This window comes from Dermacentor albipictus, chromosome 2 (genome assembly GCF_038994185.2).
Source record: "Dermacentor albipictus isolate Rhodes 1998 colony chromosome 2, USDA_Dalb.pri_finalv2, whole genome shotgun sequence".
Classification (NCBI taxonomy): Eukaryota; Metazoa; Arthropoda; class Arachnida; order Ixodida; family Ixodidae; genus Dermacentor; species Dermacentor albipictus.
The window spans coordinates 51,030,205-51,050,438 of record NC_091822.1 but is presented as its reverse complement, the minus strand read 5'-3'; the positions used below and the strand labels follow the sequence as shown (position 1 = coordinate 51,050,438).

General features: G+C 48.2%; 2 protein-coding genes across 2 annotated transcripts; one reads left to right on the top strand and one right to left on the bottom strand.

Annotated features, from left to right (window-relative positions):
• Positions 1-9,055: 9,055 nt before the first annotated feature.
• Positions 9,056-11,466, top strand: LOC135904318 (uncharacterized). Its single transcript, XM_065434942.1, has 3 exons — positions 9,056-9,297; positions 9,401-9,649; positions 9,904-11,466. Exons 1-3 carry the CDS (start codon positions 9,078-9,080, stop codon positions 10,938-10,940), a joined length of 1,506 nt encoding a protein of 501 aa, XP_065291014.1. The 5' UTR covers positions 9,056-9,077; the 3' UTR covers positions 10,941-11,466.
• Positions 11,467-14,855: 3,389 nt separating this feature from the next.
• LOC135904287 (uncharacterized) lies at positions 14,856-17,138 on the bottom strand. The gene is made up of 2 exons (XM_065434916.1): positions 16,765-17,138; positions 14,856-16,295 (listed from the first exon to the last, which is right to left on the bottom strand). Exons 1-2 carry the CDS (start codon positions 17,101-17,103, stop codon positions 14,856-14,858), a joined length of 1,779 nt encoding a protein of 592 aa, XP_065290988.1. The 5' UTR covers positions 17,104-17,138.
• Positions 17,139-20,234: the final 3,096 nt, after the last annotated feature.

The window sequence follows — 20,234 nt, the reverse complement described above, 5'->3', positions numbered from 1 at the left end:
CCGGGCTTTCTGCGTCTGCTCCAGTCCCACGAAACGAAGGCAAGAGCTACAAGTTGTGAAAAGAGACATGTTGAACAATGACTACCCTCGACAACTGCTCAAAACGCAGGAGCGCAAAGCAGCGAAGCCCCTCCATGAAACGGCGAAAGAAGCAGTGATGCGCGCAGCGGTACCCTACACGGTGGAAACAAGCGAAGCTCTTGCATGAATTTTTAAGGACTACGGTGTTCAAATCGCCCACCTGCCTTCCCGTAAAATTAGTCAACAGCTGGTAGGCGCAAAAGACCCTTTGGAAAACACGGACTACCCGGGAGTGATATACAAGATACCTTACAAGGAGTGTGACTTGTCGTACATCGGCGACAGCGGAAATTTTAATGGCGCTTAAAACAACACATGAATGATGTCGCCAAGGGCCACACAGCCGCGAACGCCCTGGCGGAACATCACGAACTGGACACATCATTGACTGGGACTCGGCAGCCATCATCGCAAAAGAAAAACAACTTATCTGGCCGTTTGCTTTTAGAATCATTTTACATTCAATCAACTAGACACAAGATAAACAAGACGCGGGGTGATCTTCCCGACACCCGAACACTGCGCCACCTCACCCATAAATAGCAGCGTGCCCATGCTTACATCTTCACTGTGATCAAGGGACCCGTATGGGGCCCGAAACGTTGGTTCTTCATTTTTATTTTATTCTTGGTGAGTGCATGTTTTTGGGCACCATTATGTTTCCTCGCCAGATGAGTTTTCGTCGAACACTTGACTATGTTGGTCTTCGAGAAGCATGGGACTGCGGCTAAAACGCAAATCCGTCAGTTCGTCAATGTGAAAACGCGACTTGCCTCGTTCCAATGCCACCTACAGTTCAAGATGCGCTGCAAGATGCATGGACTCATTCCGCGGTCCCTGCGACTCCCGGTCCTTGTCAAGACTGCCATGGGGAAGTGGACTATTGCCAATGCCAAGGAACACCTTCTACAGGCCCGCATCCTCGAAACAAAGGCAACAATCAAACGCCTAGAGAACAACATCTTTGCTCAATGTCGGCTTGAAAACCAGCTGCCCATCGAATTCCACGGTTTTCTGCTTCACGCCAACAGCACTGCTGCCGCCACGCGGGAAGAATGGTCAGCGTGCCAGGATTCCAAGTTCTCCCTTCTTTTACGAAGAAATGCCAATAGTTCGGGCACACTAGGTGTTCGAAACTTATTTCATACAGGCTCGACCCAGCAGAGCATGCTCTGCTCAGCCGCAGCCTTAAGTACAACATCGGCACACGACGAAATGTCGGCAAGCTGACTTGCGCCGTGGAACAAGCGGTACGACTTGTGGCGCCCAGTCTACGGGATGAAGCTCGCTCGCATGCAATTGGGGTCGTCTCAAAGGTTGCGAGGACAAATCCTACGACCCTGCCAGCAGCAGAAAGAAGTGCATTGAAACGGTTTCAAGAAAACGAGGATATAGTCATCCTCCCCGCGGACAATGGAAATGCCACTGTGGTTTTAGACCAAGCGGACTACGTCAACAAGATAAATGGGCTGCTCCAGGACATGTCGACCTATGTCAAACTAGCTAGGGATCCAACGAAGAAGGTGGAATCGGAGCTCCAGAAGCTGCTTACTGAAGTATTCAAGTTTGTCCACCCCGAAAGAAACAATCTCTACTACAGGTTGCTCTGCCACAACGGATTGGCTCCCGCGCTCTACAGACTGCAGAAAATTCACAAGCCGGACGTCCCGGTACGACTGATTGTGGACTACACACGCTCGCCACTGTACGAACTGTCCGGCTACCTGCACCGTATTCTTAGGCCGCTTGCAGGATTCATGTCCACTTTCGTCAAAGACTCCGCTCATTTCATTGAGCTAATAAGAAGCACCTGCATTGACGATGACAAAGTCATGATGTCCTTTGACGTAAAGTCAATGTTTACAAGTGTGCCTATGGGGAACCAGCGCTGGATAGGCGGCGCGTCGAAAAGAGTGCGTTGCACGCCGCCCTGGCGACGAAACGCGGCATATCCCAGCCGCTCGACCAGACGACACACACATGCGCGGCCGTATTATAGTTTGTATGTTTCTGCTTTCGCGCCGCTTCAAGTGAACAGTTTTCGTAAAGAAGCTAGCGCCATCAAGTGAAGAAATGACGAAAGAAGCTTTTTAAGCTTTATATATTTTTCACAGTGTGTCGCGGCGAGCACGTTTGTTTCTTTAATGGTTGAGTTTGTGCCGTTGCCATGGGTGCGGGGCAGCCTGCCTCGCAAATCTAACAGTTATGGCTCCGGTCGTGCTGCGCTATGGTTTCGGAAGTATTAGTTGGCCTGAAGACTTTCCATATTTCTCTGGCTAGACATAAAAAATTCAGATGTTACTTCGCCACAGAAGTCAATGGAGAAGAAAGCTTTATTGCATCAGCTGACTCGCGCAAGCAAGGGTTTGATTGCTCCGCTGCTGGATCCGTAACAACGCTGGCTACATTTAGCACTAATTACATAAATTTACCGGATGCATTTCAGCGCCGAGTCCTCACCCGCATGCGCATTTTAAAAAACACATAAGCGGCTTAGTCGCGCGTGCGCCGGCAGTATGTGCACAAAACTCGTATTACAAGGCAGCTTCCCTCCCACATAATTCTTGGCAATGAATGGATAATATTTACTTTTCGTATCGTTCACTTCGTGCGGTGGCATTGGAAGGGGCTTGGCGGTGGTATTGCGAAGGAAAAATGGTTGGTACATATGCCGGATGCTGCATGCTATTGCTCATTTTGTTTCCAACGAAATGCCGACTGCACATTCTACTATATTTGGTACTGGCTGCCGCGGCTAACCGTCTTCACTATCGAATAAACCAAGCACACGCGAAATTCGATTTACGAACCAGCCCGACACCGCTTGACAGGGCGACAAGACAGGAACTTACTCCGCTCGCCTGACTGCTTGGATCCAACGCCGCCTCCGTTCTTGTTCCTAGGGTTTAGATGGAAAGACGCAGAAGGATACATCCTCCCTCATCCCGACTGACGTAGTTGCGGCACTCGTATACGCAACAGTATCGTCGGCGTCCTTTTGTTTTCCTTCGACTTTCAGCGCACGCAACGCCACCACCAGTAGCAATTTTCGTCCACAGGAGCGGCTGAGTTGTGAATGTTCCGACCACCATGGCGGCGCTGTAGGTGTCGTGAAAACTCCAGCGCTGGTTCCCCACTGACTACGCGGTCGAGTGCTGCAGGAAACTTCTCAAGGCTGACTCTTCTTTGCCTCAACGCATGCCATTCGAATCCCACGACATTTGCCACCTTCTAAAATTTTGCCTTGAGAATATGTACTTCATCTTTGACAAGGAGTATTACAACCAAGTATTCGGCACAGCGATGGGAGCCTCTGTATCCATCGTTCGTGCCAACATTGCTCTAGAGGATCTAGAAAATGCTGCGTTATCTTCATTCGGGACGCGAATAAAGCTATTTCTGAAATACGTGGACGACTGCTTCTGCATTATCCCTTGCCGACATGCAACGCATTTCCTCGAAACCTAAATTCCTTTAAGCCGAGTATACAGTTCACAACTGAAGAGGAAAACAATGGGCAAATTCCCTTTCTGGATGTCCTCGTATAGAGAACTTCAAGCAGCTTGAGGACTAATGTCTACAGAAAGTCAACGCACACGGGAACAATGTTACTAGATTACCTCTTTCAGTTTGCAAACTCCGGCACCGCAGGTGTCACCCTTCGATGTTCCGCCGAGCGAGGGCGCGCTCGTCTTTGTTTGACCGGTCTCGTTGGGTCTGACGGTGGCGACGGCTGCATCGGCGAGTGTCGGCGGTGCGTCTGTCTTTTTGCAACTTCTATGGCGAAGTCATCGCAGGCTTGGCCCCGTGCCGAGTGTTTCTTCGTTACCTTCAACTGTGTTGTGTAGTGATCACTATCCCTGTGAGTGCGAACGAGATTTACCGACGCAGCTCGTACGGCGTGTGCTCCCGCTGCAAGTTGTCACATTCGCGACCACGTGCGGCGTCCTTGTGCCCGAGCTGTGCGTCTTGCGGATCGTGCAACGTAGTTTGACTTGCTTACTTCAAATCAAGGCAAGAACAGCTTCTGAACGTAATGTGCGACTACGGTTGATCACTGTTGATTATCGCAAGTGCATATATATCGTGTCTGGCTGTGACGTGTCCTGCATCTGAGAAAACATGCCTTGTTGCTTTGTGACTAGTTGCCGAAGTGGCTACGATTCGACGAAATCCACGGCTGAAAAAAGACATTTTTTTAAGCCACCCGCTGACAAGGTCCGCTTTCAACAGTGGCGACGGGCTATACCCAGATCGGATAAGGAGCTATCCAGCTCATGCGCCGTTTGCAACCTCCACTTTCACGAGGAAGATATTGCGAAGGACTTCATTTACAAAGTTCATGGTGACGTAGTTGTCATACCACGTGACAAGTGGGCTCTTAAGGAAGATGCCGTGCCGTGCATTTTTCCCAATTGCACTAAATACTTGTCGAAGCCAGCACGAAAACGCAAGGCTCCAACCATGCGTGCACCCCCTCGGCCTAAGCGTAAGAAAGGGCAAAAAAAGAATGACAATGAGGCTGCTATGTCGAACTTCTGCATTTCTAGGGAAAGCAGTGGTGACATTGACAGCAATGTTGTGCAGGAGAACAATGTACAGCTTTTCAATGAGTTGTGTGGCATGGCAGCAGCAGGCCAACGATTGCAGGGTTGGTTACTTGAGGTGGTTGGCTCTACAATAGTGGTGTACAAGCTGGTAATGAGAGATGACCTTCCAGCAATCGACAGGGCTGTGTTAGTATCGAGACATGACCGCCTGTCAGTGCCAAGGGGCAACGTGTGCAATCGGCTGTGTATGCTTCTGATGCGAGCATTGAACTGAAATCATGTGACAGCCTAAAGTTGCTACTTTCATGTATTGAAAGGCTGAATTTTTGTGAAGGTTGCCCTGCTGATAATTACCCATGTGTCTTGTCATCAGCTGTGGGCACTAAAAATGGTGAAACATGGCATCGCAAATCATGCACAATTCTGTCTCTAACTGCAACATGCCACGAATGCCGGAGTTTGCACAAGCTCCTTTCACGGCGTCGCAAGACAAGCAACAGGTTGAAATATAGGAGCACTAAAGTGAAGTCCCTGCATCGAAAGGCATTAAGAGCAACTATGCAGAGAGAAAAGATGAAGAAGGAAGTAACCACCATGAAAAAAAAAAAAAACTCCAGAATGTTACAGAAGAGAGAGTGGAACGTGCACTTGAATTTCTTCCAGAAAAGCAGCAGCTAAACAGCAGATAAAAAGCTTTAGGTTTCAGTATTTTCGGCGGCATCAGATACCTATTTTACGTGGCTCACCGCTAACATGTGATTTTATGCAAAACTGAATTAAAAAGAACAGGAAACCAATGAATCCTCACAGCTCAATAGACGAGTCCCGCGCAGCAGTAGCTAGGTTCAGGCATCTCAGTAGCACCTCTGTCGGGTGGCATCACTCTAATGGCTCAAACGATCTCGAAAATAACTCCCGTTACATATAACTAACTGCGTAAATTGCGTCGAACGAAGCGAGCAGGCTCCGTAACGATGATGCGACCGGTCCAATGGTGTCAGAAGCGCCATCTCGCGAGCGGGAAGCGAAGGGGGCCACATTTGCCGCCGCATCCCGGCTGAGTTTGCAAACTGAAAGAAGTAATCTAGTAACGGTGCACGGGAAAGTACCTGAGCTTCGACTCGGCGCACCCAATTGGGCAAACGCGATCCGTCACAGCGGCACTCTTCTCCCGGGCTTTCCGCGTCTGCTCCAGCCCCACGAAACGTAGGCAAGAGCTACAGGTTGTGAAAAGGGACCTGTTGAACAATGGCTACCCTCAACAACTGCTCAGAACGCAGGAGCACAAAGCAGCAAAGCCCCTCCATGAAACGGCGAAAGAAGCAGTGACGCACGCAGCGGTACCCTACACAGTGGGAGCAAGCGAAGTCCTTGCACGAATTTTTAAGGGCTACGGTGTTCAAATCACCCATGTGCCTTCCCGAAAAATTGGCCAACAGCTGGTATGCGCAAAAGACCCTTTGCAACGCACGGACTACCCGGGAGTGATATACAGGATACCTTGCAAGGACTGTGACATGTCGTACATCGACGAGAGCAGAAATTTTAAAAGGCGCTTGAAACAACACATGAATGACATCGCCAAGGGCCACACAGCCGCGAACGCCCTGGCGGAACATCATGAACTAACCGGACACATCATTAACTGGGACTCGGCAGCCATCATCGCAAAAGGAAAACACGTATCTGCCCGTTTGCTTTAGGATCATTTTACATCCAATCAACTAGACACGATAAAGAGGACACGGGGTAATATTCCCGAGATATACACCCAAACATTGCGCCACCTCACTCATAAATTTCCATGCGCCCATGCTTACATCTTCGATGTGATCACGGGACCCATATGGGGCCCGAAACGTTGGTTCTTTATTTTTATTTTATTCCTGGCGAGTGCACGTTTTTTGGCACCACCATGCCTTATAAATGGTTATACCATTATCTTCTATGCAATGTGAAACAGGAGGTCACCCGGACAGTTCTATTTTGGGGCCTCTTAATATACTGCTGAAGATGTATGCTTTTCTCTTGTGCTAAAAATAAACTTCAACTTATATAACATCCTTGAGTGGCGTTTTAAAAGGCACAAAGAGAAAAACGTTCTATGCGGTAAGAGTAAGTAACCATTCTACCGCCATTTTGTAACAATGCCTTTTCGCGATCGTGAGTGGCCATGTTAGACGCTCCTTATCTCTTCACAGCTCATGAACACGAAAAGCGCGAAAGGCATTAGCATCAGGGAAAGGCATCACTACAAAATTGCGGCCCAGAAATGTCCCTCTTGCCACAAGATGGCTGGCAATGATTCCTTAAATTATCTGCACCAGCTCATCATGATGGGATAGATTTAAAGGCGTCTGCTAGGGCACAGCTAACTGTTTATCCATAAAAATCGACTACACTGTATTCTAAAGAAACCAAAAATTCAGTAACTTCAGGAACCTTTACTGAGCCAACACAGCAAAAACAAGAAAAAAATATTTTGAAATCTGTGACATAACACTGATGTAGCCATGCTGAGGTTCGAGCGCAAATTAAAGAAAAAGTAACTTTTCCCTTCATTTTCTCTTCCAATATCTAACCTATAATTGCGAAATTAATGAAAATTTATGTTTTGGACAATACTACTTATGTCAGTTTACTATGATTCATTGTTCCTCTTGATGCATATTTAAGAAATAAAGTAATACCTTCAGCTGGCTTGGTGACATTTGCCTCGCACTCGTTACATCATGCTTATACCAGAATCAAGAAGCAATGTTTCATAAATGTCCCAGATATGAAATGTGTATGCATCTCCAATTTACAGGCAAAATAAAATAAATCGAGGGGTTGAACACCCCAAAACTGCACTGTGAATCTCTGGAGACACTGTAGTAAGAGGCTCTAAATTAATTTCGACCACATGGAGTTTGTTCATGTGCACTCAAAGCATGGTATCCACACGTCTTTGCATTGTTCCCCATCAAAACACAACTGCTTCTGCTGGAAATCAAACCTGTGTTTAGAAGCAGAACGCCACAGCTTTTGCATTTAGGTAGATTATTGTTCACTGCAGTTTTGTCTAGAGCCAGCTCAATGTATAGACTGTTTTAGGCACAGATTAAAATATTTGAACCTTTGCATTTGAATATTCCACTATTTAACCCATGAACAACAGCTGCCCATGGTTGTGCTTAATGTACACAACACAATTAACCTTAAGTACTGTTACAGAAAAATCCAATATAGCATGTCGTGCCGGATACGAAGCAGATGGCAAAATTGGTCCTTTGCTGCCTGCCACTTTTTTTGGTGCTTGGTTCACGCATAAGTGAAAGCGAACTCGGCAACCTTAGCACTTCTAACATCAACCAGAGACATGTTGCACATTGTGCTTGTTATGCGAAATTTAAATGCCACTGCTTACATAAATGCAGTATATCAGCTATTCTGAGACAATGCACTGTGGCCTTTCTGGTTGGTCCGGAGAACTATTCAGTGTGGTAATTCCATGTGGGTGTGCGGAAGTACGCTAACTTCCTTTCAGCTCAATATTGCCCCATTCAACATTTGCACCAAGACAAGGAGAGACATCACAAGAGATGACAGCTGTGCCAGCAAGAAGGCAGTGACTGACTAATGGCATGAGAAAACAAGGCCAGTGTAAAAAGCAGTGGTAGGGAAATTACAGGTCAGGACCAGAAGGCCAAGGAATCGGTGGGCCAAAAATTAAGGAAAAACAAACTGGGTGACAAATAAGTGGAGAAAACACTTCAAATACAACTCAACTAGACATCAGAGTTAGCAAGTAAGTCTGACACTATGATTGTAACATGTGCACAACATGGGCAATGCCAACAGGCAAGATGACTGTTGATCACTGATGCGAAGTTGTGCTGCATAGCCCAAGCAAAACACAAAGAACCACAATGACACAGACAGGATGATACACAATCTAACAACAGTTGTTAGTTGGGGCATTATCCAAGCATGACAATGTTTCTTTGTCAGTATTTTCTTAAAAGTATGCAGCACAAGTACGCATCTATCACACTTTCTATATGTGAACTGCCACATTCCAGAAAAACATACGCAGCACAATACACCACGCTAACGATATTATAATGCTATAGGCTCAGCTGCAGATATCAGGATGCTCTTTGTCAATGTTTGTAGCAAAGCGTCCTGCTAAATAAAAAAGTAAAACTAAAGACTGATTGGTTTCTTGGCTGCGCTGGAAGACCATGTGCAACTCAACTCATCCTGTATGCGCAGGATATTAAAAAGGCATCAAATCCAACTACAGAGAGACTGCAAAGAAACAGCTTAAGCATTCCAACAAGAATACATGGCTTGCATTGACGTCACGGCTAGGAACCCTGGGATACTATTCCGCCATGCTGGTGCAGTCGCAGCGCAGTTGATGCGGTTGATGCGTGTGCGGTAGTTCGTCGATGCGTCGCAATGGTTATCTGCGCAGTTGTTGGATGCTCCAACCGCACTTGTTGGGCGAAATCAACGAATACAAACTTTTTTCGTCTTCCAAAGATCATCGGACATCAAGGTGACCGTACGAGAGAGTTATCCGCGAAGCGACGGGGTCTGTGGCTGGCTCGGATAAAACGCGCCGACCTCAACACTGAAAGGACCGGCATACGTGTTTGTGGCGCGCACTTCGTAAAAGGTAAGCCCGCCGCATATGCACAATGCTACTTTAGCTGCAGGGTGTACATACAAGCACAGAGGAATGGCTGATTTTTTAACGAAAATTTTTGTTGTTGTCGTAGGCAGACCATCAAAACTGTGGCAGGAGGCGGACCCGGACTGGGCCCCTACGCTTTTGCTCGGCTACAGCGCAAAACGTGGAGATCCCGGACGCCACGCTCGCGCGGCAAAACGGAGGAACCAGGCGCGTGCAGCCCAAGCACGGCATGCAGCCGAGGCAGCGGAGGCGACGAACCCGGACGACCTTACCGCTTCTCAGTTGCCCGCGCCGCGTACGGACGACGAAGTCGGCGTAGAAGACGGTGAAAAAGGTGAGCGTCTTTGTTGCGCGTTTGGAGCAGAGACAAAAAATGATAGAGAGGGGGGGGCTGACGCTTTTGACGCTTTTATTTTCAGTAAAGTGGGGTAGCCCAGATGTTACTCTCCTGTGTGTGTTTTTTTTTTTTTTGCCAGCCCATATCGTGTGCCCTCCTGCAACTCCCCCCTCCCCCATTCACACTCCGTGTTCATTTTTGTTTGCAGCACATGATGAACTGCATAATAAAATGAATTTTGTATGTTGCAGGGATTGTAGTCCAGACGGACATGACAATGGGCGACCTCGAAGCATTGGAGAAGGAGTGTGTGTCACTCAATGATCGTCTCTACGCTGCAAGGAATGAAAACAAGCTTCTGGAACTGACAGAAGACGCCCTCAAATGTAGCGACAGAAAGGTTGCATATTACACTGGCATGGCAAATTTCACAATCCTTTATGCACTGTTTGGTGTCATCGAGAGATTTGTGTCACACAATGCGAAAAACAGTTTGCCAAAGTTCCAGGAATTCCTGCTCTTCATCATGAAGTTGAAGCTAAATTTGCAGATTACTGACCTCGCTTTCAGGTTTAATGTGTCAGATGCCACAGTGTCACGCATATTTGACAAATGGCTGCATGCTGCGTACTGCCGTCTAAAGTCTCAAATTGTGTGGCCACAACGCAGTGCTCTGCAACGCACAATGCCACAAGCATTTTACGATTCTTTTGGAGAAAATGTTGCAGTCATAATTGACTGTTTTGAGATAAAGATAGAGAGACCATCTTCGTTTCTGCCCAGAAGTGAAACATGGTCCCAGTACAAAGGTAGTAACACGGCAAAATATTTAATTGGCATTGCACCACAAGGTATTGTCAACTTCATTTCTGAAGGCTGGGGAGGACGCACTAGCGACAGGCACATAACTGAGCACTGTGGTCTTTTAGACAACTTACTTCCAGGTGACGTAGTGCTTGCAGACCGAGGGTTCAATGTGTCTGAAAGTGTTGGGTTTTACTGCGCTAAACTTCATGTACCAGCGTACACTAAGGGGAAGAAGCAACTTTCCGCAGCAGACGTTCTGAGCACTAGGAAACTAGCAAATGTAAGGATACACGTTGAGAGGGTGATCGGGCTAATCAGAAATAAGTATGTTATCCTGAAGGCCACGCTGCCCATTGACTATGTTGTTGGCAGACCTGGAGACAATTTGACACCTCTTGACAAGATTGTTACGGTTTGTTGCGCCCTTTCCAATCTATGCCCTTCAATAGTTGCATCACTAAGAGAGTGTAACGGTGACTAGGTCTGTCTCTCGGTTGCGCAAAGATGATGAAAGTTATGGGTCCGAATCCCTCTGAGAAACTTTTCTTTACTTGAATATGTTGCCTTAAAGAGTGGATTCGAATAAGTGTGTTGTGCTAGCCATTAAAATAGCTCCAAAGTTATGCAGAACATTGTTTCACTGTGGTTGTTCTTAAAATTGCATTGTTCCTCTTGTGGTGAAGAGAAAGACGAAGAAGGCGCTCTTGTGACGGCTGTGCGCGTGATCAGCGTTTGTCGACTGCCAGCGCTACCAGACTGTGCCCAGTGCCTCTTAATAAATCGCCTTATTACATTTGGTGGAGGTGCTCCACTCCCCGACCTCGCCCTGGAACTTCGCAGCCGAACTTTAACATCTGCTCCAGCCGCTACTATGACCGACGCTCCCAACAATCCACTCGGCGCATCTGCCGCTCCTGTCATGTGCGGCGCCATGCAACGGCAGCGGGACCCTCCTGTTTTTAGCGGATCAGGTGAGACTGACGTAGAAGACTGGCTCTCTACCTACGAGCGCGTCAGTGAACACAACAAGTGGGATGACACGACGAAGCTCCGTAGCGTCATCTTCTATCTTGCTGACGTTGCGAACCTCTGGTTCCACAATCACGAACGGGAACTGCAAACCTGGTCCGCTTTCAAAACTGCCTTCGCGGAAGTCTTCGGTCGCCCAGCCTTGCGAAAACTCCGTGCAGAACAACGCCTCCGCCAGCGTGCTCAACAGCCCGGCGAGACTTATACAAGTTACATAGAGGATGTCGTCGATATTTGCGCCCGCGTCGATTCCACCATGACTGAAGAGGACAAGGTGAAGCACATCCTCAAGGGCATCGAGGACGACGCATTTCAAATGCTCCTGGCGCGGAACCCTACTTCTGTGGCAGCTGTCGTCACTCTTTGCCAGAGCTTCGATGAGCTGCGTCGACAAAGGGTCCTTGCGCGCAGCGCTCTCGCACCTGGCGACTCTCTCTCGGGCCTCACGCTTCGCTCGAACACCACGCCAGCAGCATCGCTCTCTCATGAGATTAAGGATTTCATTCGTGAGGAGGTGGCACGCCAATTGTCCATGCTGCCTCTCAATGATGGACCTCCCCAGCCTGACACATCTCTGGCTGCTCCCATTAGGCGGGCCATTCGCGAGGAACTTGCTGGGTCTTTACCTTTCGCCCACCCCTGCCCTCCCGTGGCTGCACCTCTGACCTATGCCGAAGTCGCCGCGCGACCTGCGCCGCCGACGTTCTCGTTTCCGGCGCCAATGCGACTTCAAGCTGCACCTCCTCCCGCGTCGCCTCCCGTTCCATCTCGACGCCCAGTTCAGACCCCTTGGCGCACACGCGACAACCGACCCATATGCTTCGCTTGCGGTGTCGCCGGCCACGTTGCGCGCTTCTGCCATCGTCGCATGCCACCTGGTAACGCTAGTAATAAGGCGATTTATTAAGAGGCACTGGGCACAGTCTGGTAGCGCTGGCAGTCGACAAACGCTGATCACGCGCACAGCCGCCACAAGAGCGCCTTCTTCGTCTTTCTCTTCACCACATTTGCCCCCGGGAGAGAAGAGGAGCCATCCTGGCGACTTACGGCGTAGGTAGGATGAGGGGGTCATAGTACGGCTTAAGTCGGTTGACATGAACCGTGTCACGCCCGCGATGCCTATGGTCGGGTGAAGGTGTCACAGGTTCTACAACATAGGTGACAGCGGAGGTACGGTCTATGACGCGGTAGGGGCCATCATAGCGTGCGAGGAGTTTGGTCAAAAGGCCAGGGCTGTGAGGCGGGACCCACAACCAAACAAGGGAACCAGTCGGGAAAACTGGTGTAAGCGCGTCACTGTCATGCCGCAGCTTTTGACGACCTTGAGCAGCGGTCGTAAGGGCTCGCGCGAGCTGCCTACAGTCCTCGGCGTATTTGGCTGCTTCAGACACAGGCGTGCATTCGGAAGCGTCGGGTCGGTATGGGAGCATTGTGTCCATAGTACACGAGGGCTCTCGTCCATACAGCAGAAAAAAAGGCGAAAAGCCAGTGGTAGCTTGTGTGGCCGTATTATAGGCATACGTGACGAACGGCAAAACAGTGTCCCAGTTACTGTGATCCGAGGCGACGTACATAGTCAACATGTCACCGAGTGTGCGGTTGAACCTCTCTGTCAAGCCGTTCGTTTGCGGGTGGTAGGCTGTAGACTTGCGGTGAACGATGCTGCATGCAGCGAGAAGGGCTTGGATGACTTCGGACAAGACACGGCCCCTGTCGCTGAGCAGTTCGCGTGGTGCGCCATGTCGAAGAACGAAGTTCCGCAAGATGAAGAACGCAACTTCGCGCGCAGAGGCTGCCGGGAGTGCGGCAGTCTCGGCGTAGCGCGTCAAGTGGTCGACACCTACAATTATCCATCGGTTACCCGAGGAACTGCAGGGAAGTGGCCCGTACAGGTCTATGCCGATGCGATCGAAGGGCCGAGCCGGGCAGGGCAGCGGCTGTAGCTCACCAGGTGGGCGCTGTGGAATTTTCCGCCGTTGGCACGCCGTGCAAGCGCGTACGTACTGGCGCACGAAGTGATACATGCCGTGCCAGTAGAAACGCTGCCTTAGGCGAGTATACGTTTTCAGAACACCGGCGTGACCATTATGAGGAGCAGCATGAAAATAAGCGCATATGTCAGAACGCATGTGTCGTGGTATCACCAGGAGCCATTTGCGACCATCAGGCAAATAATTTCTGCGGTAAAGAACGTTGTCGCGGACAGTAAAGTGAGCGGCTTGGCGACGAAGTGTTCGAGAAGAGGGTGTGGCGGATGGGTCGTGGAGGAAATTCAGCATAGTTGAAAGCAGGGGATCCTTACGCTGCTCGTCCGGCATATCAGCGACGTTGAAGGCTGACATGGATGCGAAGAGCGGAGACAATGAAGCCACATCACAAGGTAGCGGCGATCGAGAAAGCGCATCGGCGTCAGAGTGCTTTCTGCCCGATCGGTAGACAACGCGGATATCATATTCTTGTAAGCGGAGTGCCCATCGCCCTAGGCGACCTGACGGATCCTCCAACGAGGACAGCCAGCAAAGTGAATGGTGGTCGGTGACAATGTCAAAAGGGCGACCATATAGGTATGGACGAAATTTGACGAGCGCCCAAATAATGGCCAAGCACTCCTTTTCTGTTACTGAGTAGTTGGCTTCTGCCTTCTTTAAGGTGCGGCTCGCATACGCGACGACGTACTCGTCATAGCCGTCTTTCCGTTGTGCGAGGATTGCACCAAGTCCGATACCGCTGGCGTCCGTATGTACCTCTGTAGGTACAAACGCTGATCACGTGCACAGCTGCCACAAGAGCGCCTTCTTTGTCTTTCTCTTCACCACACTCTGTAAAATTGCACTCTTCGCATGGCAAAGATGAAATGGTTAACCCGAGACAGTAAAGTTGCAAGATTCACATTGTTCCTTTTTTAAATATTTTGTCTCTCTGTGCCTTACATGTACCATGCTTTGTGCCCTGTATTGGTTATACACCTTCTGCAGGTACTAATCTGCATCACTGTGCATAATGCAAAATTTTAAGATGCGAACATTTCAATTTAGTGAGTGTTGTGGATGAAAACCAATTAAAATGTTTTTACAAGTTGAATCTTGAATACGTATTTGTATTCTGGTGATTACCAGTTGCATGTGTTTATGGCTCTCACTGATGCTGGTAATGTGTGGAGTGTTTACATACGAAACACCATGACCTAGAAGGGTTGAAGAATAAAGTGTATCTTTTTAGAAATCCTGAAAGCTCTGCTTATTCCTGACATGACATATGTTCCATGGTCCTTGCACCAACTTTCTTCACGGAACTTTCTTCACGCAGGCTCAGATTGGCAACGTGGGTTGAAGCCTGAAGTGTGCTTTAAAAAAAAAACGAAAACACACTAATCCGTCTTGTCTTTACATTCAGGACAAAACCACTTCTTTGCTCTTGGCTTTTGCTTGAGTCCAAGACAGGAGAAGTGGAACCACTTGTACTGGCATGATGCACTGTCACAAGCAACCATTTTTCCAGTGTCTGGTCCACGGCAGAAACAGTATTCGACATCGTCGGACAGCTTGTCTTCAAGATTGCTTTGCTGCCTCGTGTAGTAGCGACTAAATAGCTCGGGTAAAATTACCCTCTCGAAAAACTGCTTTGCCTGAGCAAATATCTTGATGCAAAACTGTTCGTCACGTCTTACTCTTTCAATGTGTAACACATTTGGTCCCCACACCACAAAGTCGCAGAATTGAACCTGGCACACAGTCATCTGGGTCTGGATTTGATAATAGTAAGCGTGATCTGTCTTCAGCTTAAATGTTCCACCAGTATCACGCAAGCATGAATTCTGAGTGGTGATCTCCTCGGCACCTTTCAGCAAAAAAGGGCACTTTAACTCCACGACACCTTTCCCACAGCAGCTGCACGAGACGATGGCATCTGGTGACGCACCGATAAAAGGGTAAGCAGTGCTGAGGTGCAAACCAGACCCGCGGCACTGGAAGTCATGATGTTTGGTGGCTTCCTTATCTGTGTAAGCTCGCAAAGCATCTTGTTCATGGTCCAAACCCCACATGACGGCAGGGACTCTGACGGAATTTTTTTCAGGGTAGCATACCGACTTCAACAGTGATATGCTGGGGCTTTCGATATTTGTGTGACAAACCCTCTTCATTACCGAAGCTGTTACTCTGCCAGCCCGATAAAGAAACCAGTCCGATGAGTTGCTCTGCTGTCTTGTGGCAGCCTCAACTGACTTTATCGTGCCCTCTCCGACTGAAAATTCAGACAGAAAGTTTTTCGCCTTCTTCAGAAGCATGTCAAGATCATCAGCCAAGTTCTGCTCGCTGTACAACTTTCTTAAGTGAGCAGGCTGGGATCGTACGGGCTCCTGGAAGCTCTCGCAATATTCTGGCAGCACTGAAAATAGCGCGGGTACAACGTTGGTGGTTTTGAAAGCTCTATAAAGGCCTCCAAGTTCCTCTTCTGTGGGCGGTGGGATGTCCAAGCGTTTCTTCGGTTCAACCTCTGTTGTGCTGCTGTTTTCATCATCCAGCTTTCGCTTTTTCATTCTGGACGAAGTGAAATCTATATCTTTGAGCCTCCTGAACTGTACTTTCTCCACGTATGCAGGAAGCCAGATGTTGTTGTTTGAGGTGCAGCTGATAGCATTCTTCATTCTCACGCCAGTCTCAGTGGCATACAAGCAGGCTCCGACATGAGAGCATGCCTCTCCTAATCCGGCCATACAGGTGCAGTGGGCTGTGAGCACAACCCCACTTTTTTTGCATAATATCCATACATGTAGCGGCTGGTCTCGCATCCTTTGTGAATGGTTCACCTGGGAAGGAAATATCAGGGTACAAATTAACGTTGGGCACATCTCTGCACGAACTTGCGTCACTGTTGAACTTGTCGCGCACTAAGCACCGGCAACAGCAACAAGCCGAATCAGTTAAGGCAGGCCATAAAAAATCGCGTGACACAGTAGCCGGTACTTAGATTGGATGGGGGCGATCCATATCAATTTCTTCCCGCGTGACTTTATTATTCGTTCATTAACTCGTTTGGCTTCCAATCTGAACAAAGCATCAAAAGTTCCTATCATATGCGCGTAAAAAAAAACAAAAAAAGAAACGAGGCGTCATCTGAAATCGCCAAGGTACATGTGAAGAAACCGAGTCTAGCTTGAGTTTGTAAATAATTCTTTTGTTTACGTGAATCCTCACACTTAAAGACTTGCAGAATGAATGAACGTTATTTATCCTTTTCTCTCGTTAAAAAACAGCTTACGAAACTTTGCTACTTACCTCTCCAAGCAGAAGCACCTTTTCACCTTGCAGCTGCTTTGCAGACAGACCCTTCACCCAGCCGCTAGTAAAATAATTATGCGCTTCGGTCGACTTAAACGCCTTCATCTCCTCAAGGGTCAGAAAGTTTGCAGAGAAAACAAGGTAATTGACGATGTCACCATAACAAATCTCTGGGAATATGCCGACATCACTAGCCGTGTCCGTTCCCGGTCGCAGCGTGAAGGGGTCGATGTTGTCACACATGCGTACTTTTTCCGCATACCGCACGCGCTCACACCCCGTGAGATCCAGGTGGTAGTTCGCGTCCAAAGGCTGCTGACTGAGAAGCGGCGGCATATCACACGTAAAAAACACACCGTCAGCGACTGTGAAGGAACGCGCGCGCCCCGGCTGGTGCACTGCGCTGACTCCGCTTGGACTGCACCAGCATGGCCGCCACAGCGCGCGCCGGTGAGCGTGACGTCACGTGAAAGCCATGTCTGGGCATACCATGTTATGCATGACAGAGAAACCGATAAGTGCAAACACTGTGGGGCGAGAGGGACCCTCGATCACATAATCTGGGAATGCGCTAGCTCACCAGGGGCTAAAGCAAACATAAATTGTAGAGAGGCCTGGGAAGCCCTGCTGCGGAGCGAGGACCCTACTCCACAGCAACACGCCATCCGCCTGGCGGAAGAAGCCGCGAAGAGTCAAGACCTCTTTGCTTGCTTCTAATCGCGGAGGTTCCGGCCCCCGTCCCCAAGGCCTGTGTGCCGGGGACGGGGAGTAGGGGCCTCCTTATCCGGCGGTACAATAAAGTTGCTATCATCATCATCATCATGTATACCATGAAGGAGCCAAAGTGGCACTCATCACAAGATTTTTGTGACAACAGTTTTCCATGTCTTTGTGTCTTCGTAAGCTGCGAGTTGCAAAGCCTGCAAGCCCAATCTAAAGTTAGGTATACCACTTAAACTCCTTTTTGTAGTAAAATGCCGACAGCCCAGCACAGTGCTTTCGGGTCAGTCACCACCATCACAACACACAATTGTAATATACGTTTTCACAAAGTAAAAAACTACAGTTGTAGAATGATGAACTTCTGTCACCTTAACACACAATAAATGATTTGGCAAACAACTCGGCATTGATCAACGTGCACACTTAGCCGCAAATCTTTTTTCTTCTTTTGTCTACTGCACAAAGCCGCGTCCCGACTATCTCCAGTGATCAGCGGTGCCGACAATATGGAACCAATCTTTACGGACACGGTCCCAGTGATTTGAACGGCATTCATTGATAAGATCAAGTAAGAATTTCGGGGCAAGAGCGCTTCGCTTGGCTAAAAAATGCTGTTGCAACAGCGCACAAGCATAATCCCAACGAATCAGTAGATATGAGACGGCTCTGTTGCAGCTCATCTCTGTTACGTCAGAAGGTTAGCTCAGCTACCATAAAGTAGTAGCGGGGATTTGCGTGCGCTCAATCTCGTCGACATGGACGTTTCAACACTTGCAACAAAACCACATGCGCAAAAACCAAGCGACGCTCTACCACTCACGCTGCACAACTTCAAATTTCAATACCTCGATTACTACTGGAGTATTTCGTAAGCGCATATGCTCACGTTTAGGCAGCATCCGCAGCAACGGCCCCTTTGTTCCAGCACCTTATCCTGGCGCCATGGTACAGTCCACGATACCACACACTCAACATCAGTTTCTTTTACACGATGCTCATGAATCGAGCAGAGGTAAGCTGCATAGCAGAGGTGAACTTTGATGGGCACAAAATTTAAGACTGACATGAGCGAAACCTGCCGAAATACGAACGCGTCGTAATACAGCATGTAAGCAATCATGCACACTTGGCGCGAAAGGTTGCAGGCTTGTCTCGCCTTGGCTGTGTTTTTGATGCTGGTCATATGTGCTGATGCGTAATGTTCAAAACGTTCAAAACATCGTGACGATGGCGTGTAAATTTAAATTACGGATCTCAAATGCTATGCTATCGCTGTTTGAATACGCCGGAAGCAATTTCGGTAGTCAGTAACACATCACAGACGTCAGGTATCGCGCATCACTTACTCATATAAAAATTTAACCTTTGAATGTAGACTGAAGTTTCACGCTACATATATATATATATATATATATATATATATATGTATATATATATATTTATGCTTGCTTGTATTTTATAGCATACTTCATACCACGTTGCACCCAACCCTTATCTGCGTAGGAAAGCGAATCTCAAAGGTTATGCTTTTCCTGGCTGCATGCGGCGGAAACGATTATGAGAGTCGAAAATAGGCCATGAATAAAGTACATGACGTTTTTCTAGCTTAATAAATCGCTTCTGCTGCGTGCAACTACCAAAGTATAGCGTTCAAGATTTGTATTTCTTATTCAGAGAGGGCTGTTGCTAGGGTGTGGATGTAAGTATGGAGTACGAGATCGGTACACTATTGGCGGCATAGAGTTAGTAGAACAACTCTAGAGGAAAAGCTGGGCCGGAAAAGTGGGAACCTCTTGGGCGCCGCCCTGTTGCTACTGGTCAATGTGGCCAGCGCAATTACTATAGAAAAAGCTGAAAACAAGTACAGGTCACCTTATGCTTTGTCACCTATATACGCATACCTGATGGCTTTATGAAGGTGGTGCGTTAATATTAAGTTTACAGAAAGCGATCGCTAAGTCCGTGACTTATGTAAATCACGATGTACGCATTCATGCAATAAAGGATGACGCGAATTTCGGTTTCGAATCTGTTTTTTGGATGCGTAGTAGTTTCGTTTGACATGCGATCGCGCGTCGACATCGGACGCTATGACACACTCGTGCCTTATGTGCCACCGAAGCCCCGAAGTGGTCTGGCATATACCTTCACATGTAAGTAAACGAATGTATCTCCTTGTTGAGAATATCACGCGAGTAGGCAGCTCTTGTGGTACATCACAATCGTTTGAGAAGCGTCACAGTAGAGCATTTTTCTGCATGCGGAGCGGCGTTTTTATTTGCAGGTTTCCCTTCAGTAGGAAATTGCTGGACAGGCGGACCAGCGCACCGGAATTGTACTGGCGAAGCCACAAGCAACTCAAAGAATCTGTTTAATTGTTGCACTTTGAACAATCATGCTTCTACAAAGGCCACAGCAGAAAAACAGCCTGATGACCGAGTATTTCTGTGCCACGAAGTAATCAAGAGGCGAGTGCCTAATGCGGACGAAATAGAGTGCATCGAGACTTAGAACGACAGAAAGCTGAGCTAGTTCGTAAGGATTCATTATGCAAAACAGAGGTGAGGCGTGCAGACAGGACACAAGAGTAGAGAAGTGGGCGGCGCGCGTGTTGTTTGCTTGTAAATACTCTACTCTTGTTTCCTGTCTGCACGCCTCACCTCCGTTTTGCATAACGAGTGCATCAACCCACATATTAATAGCTTAGGCGTTTTATTAACTGTACAATATTTTCAACACTTCCT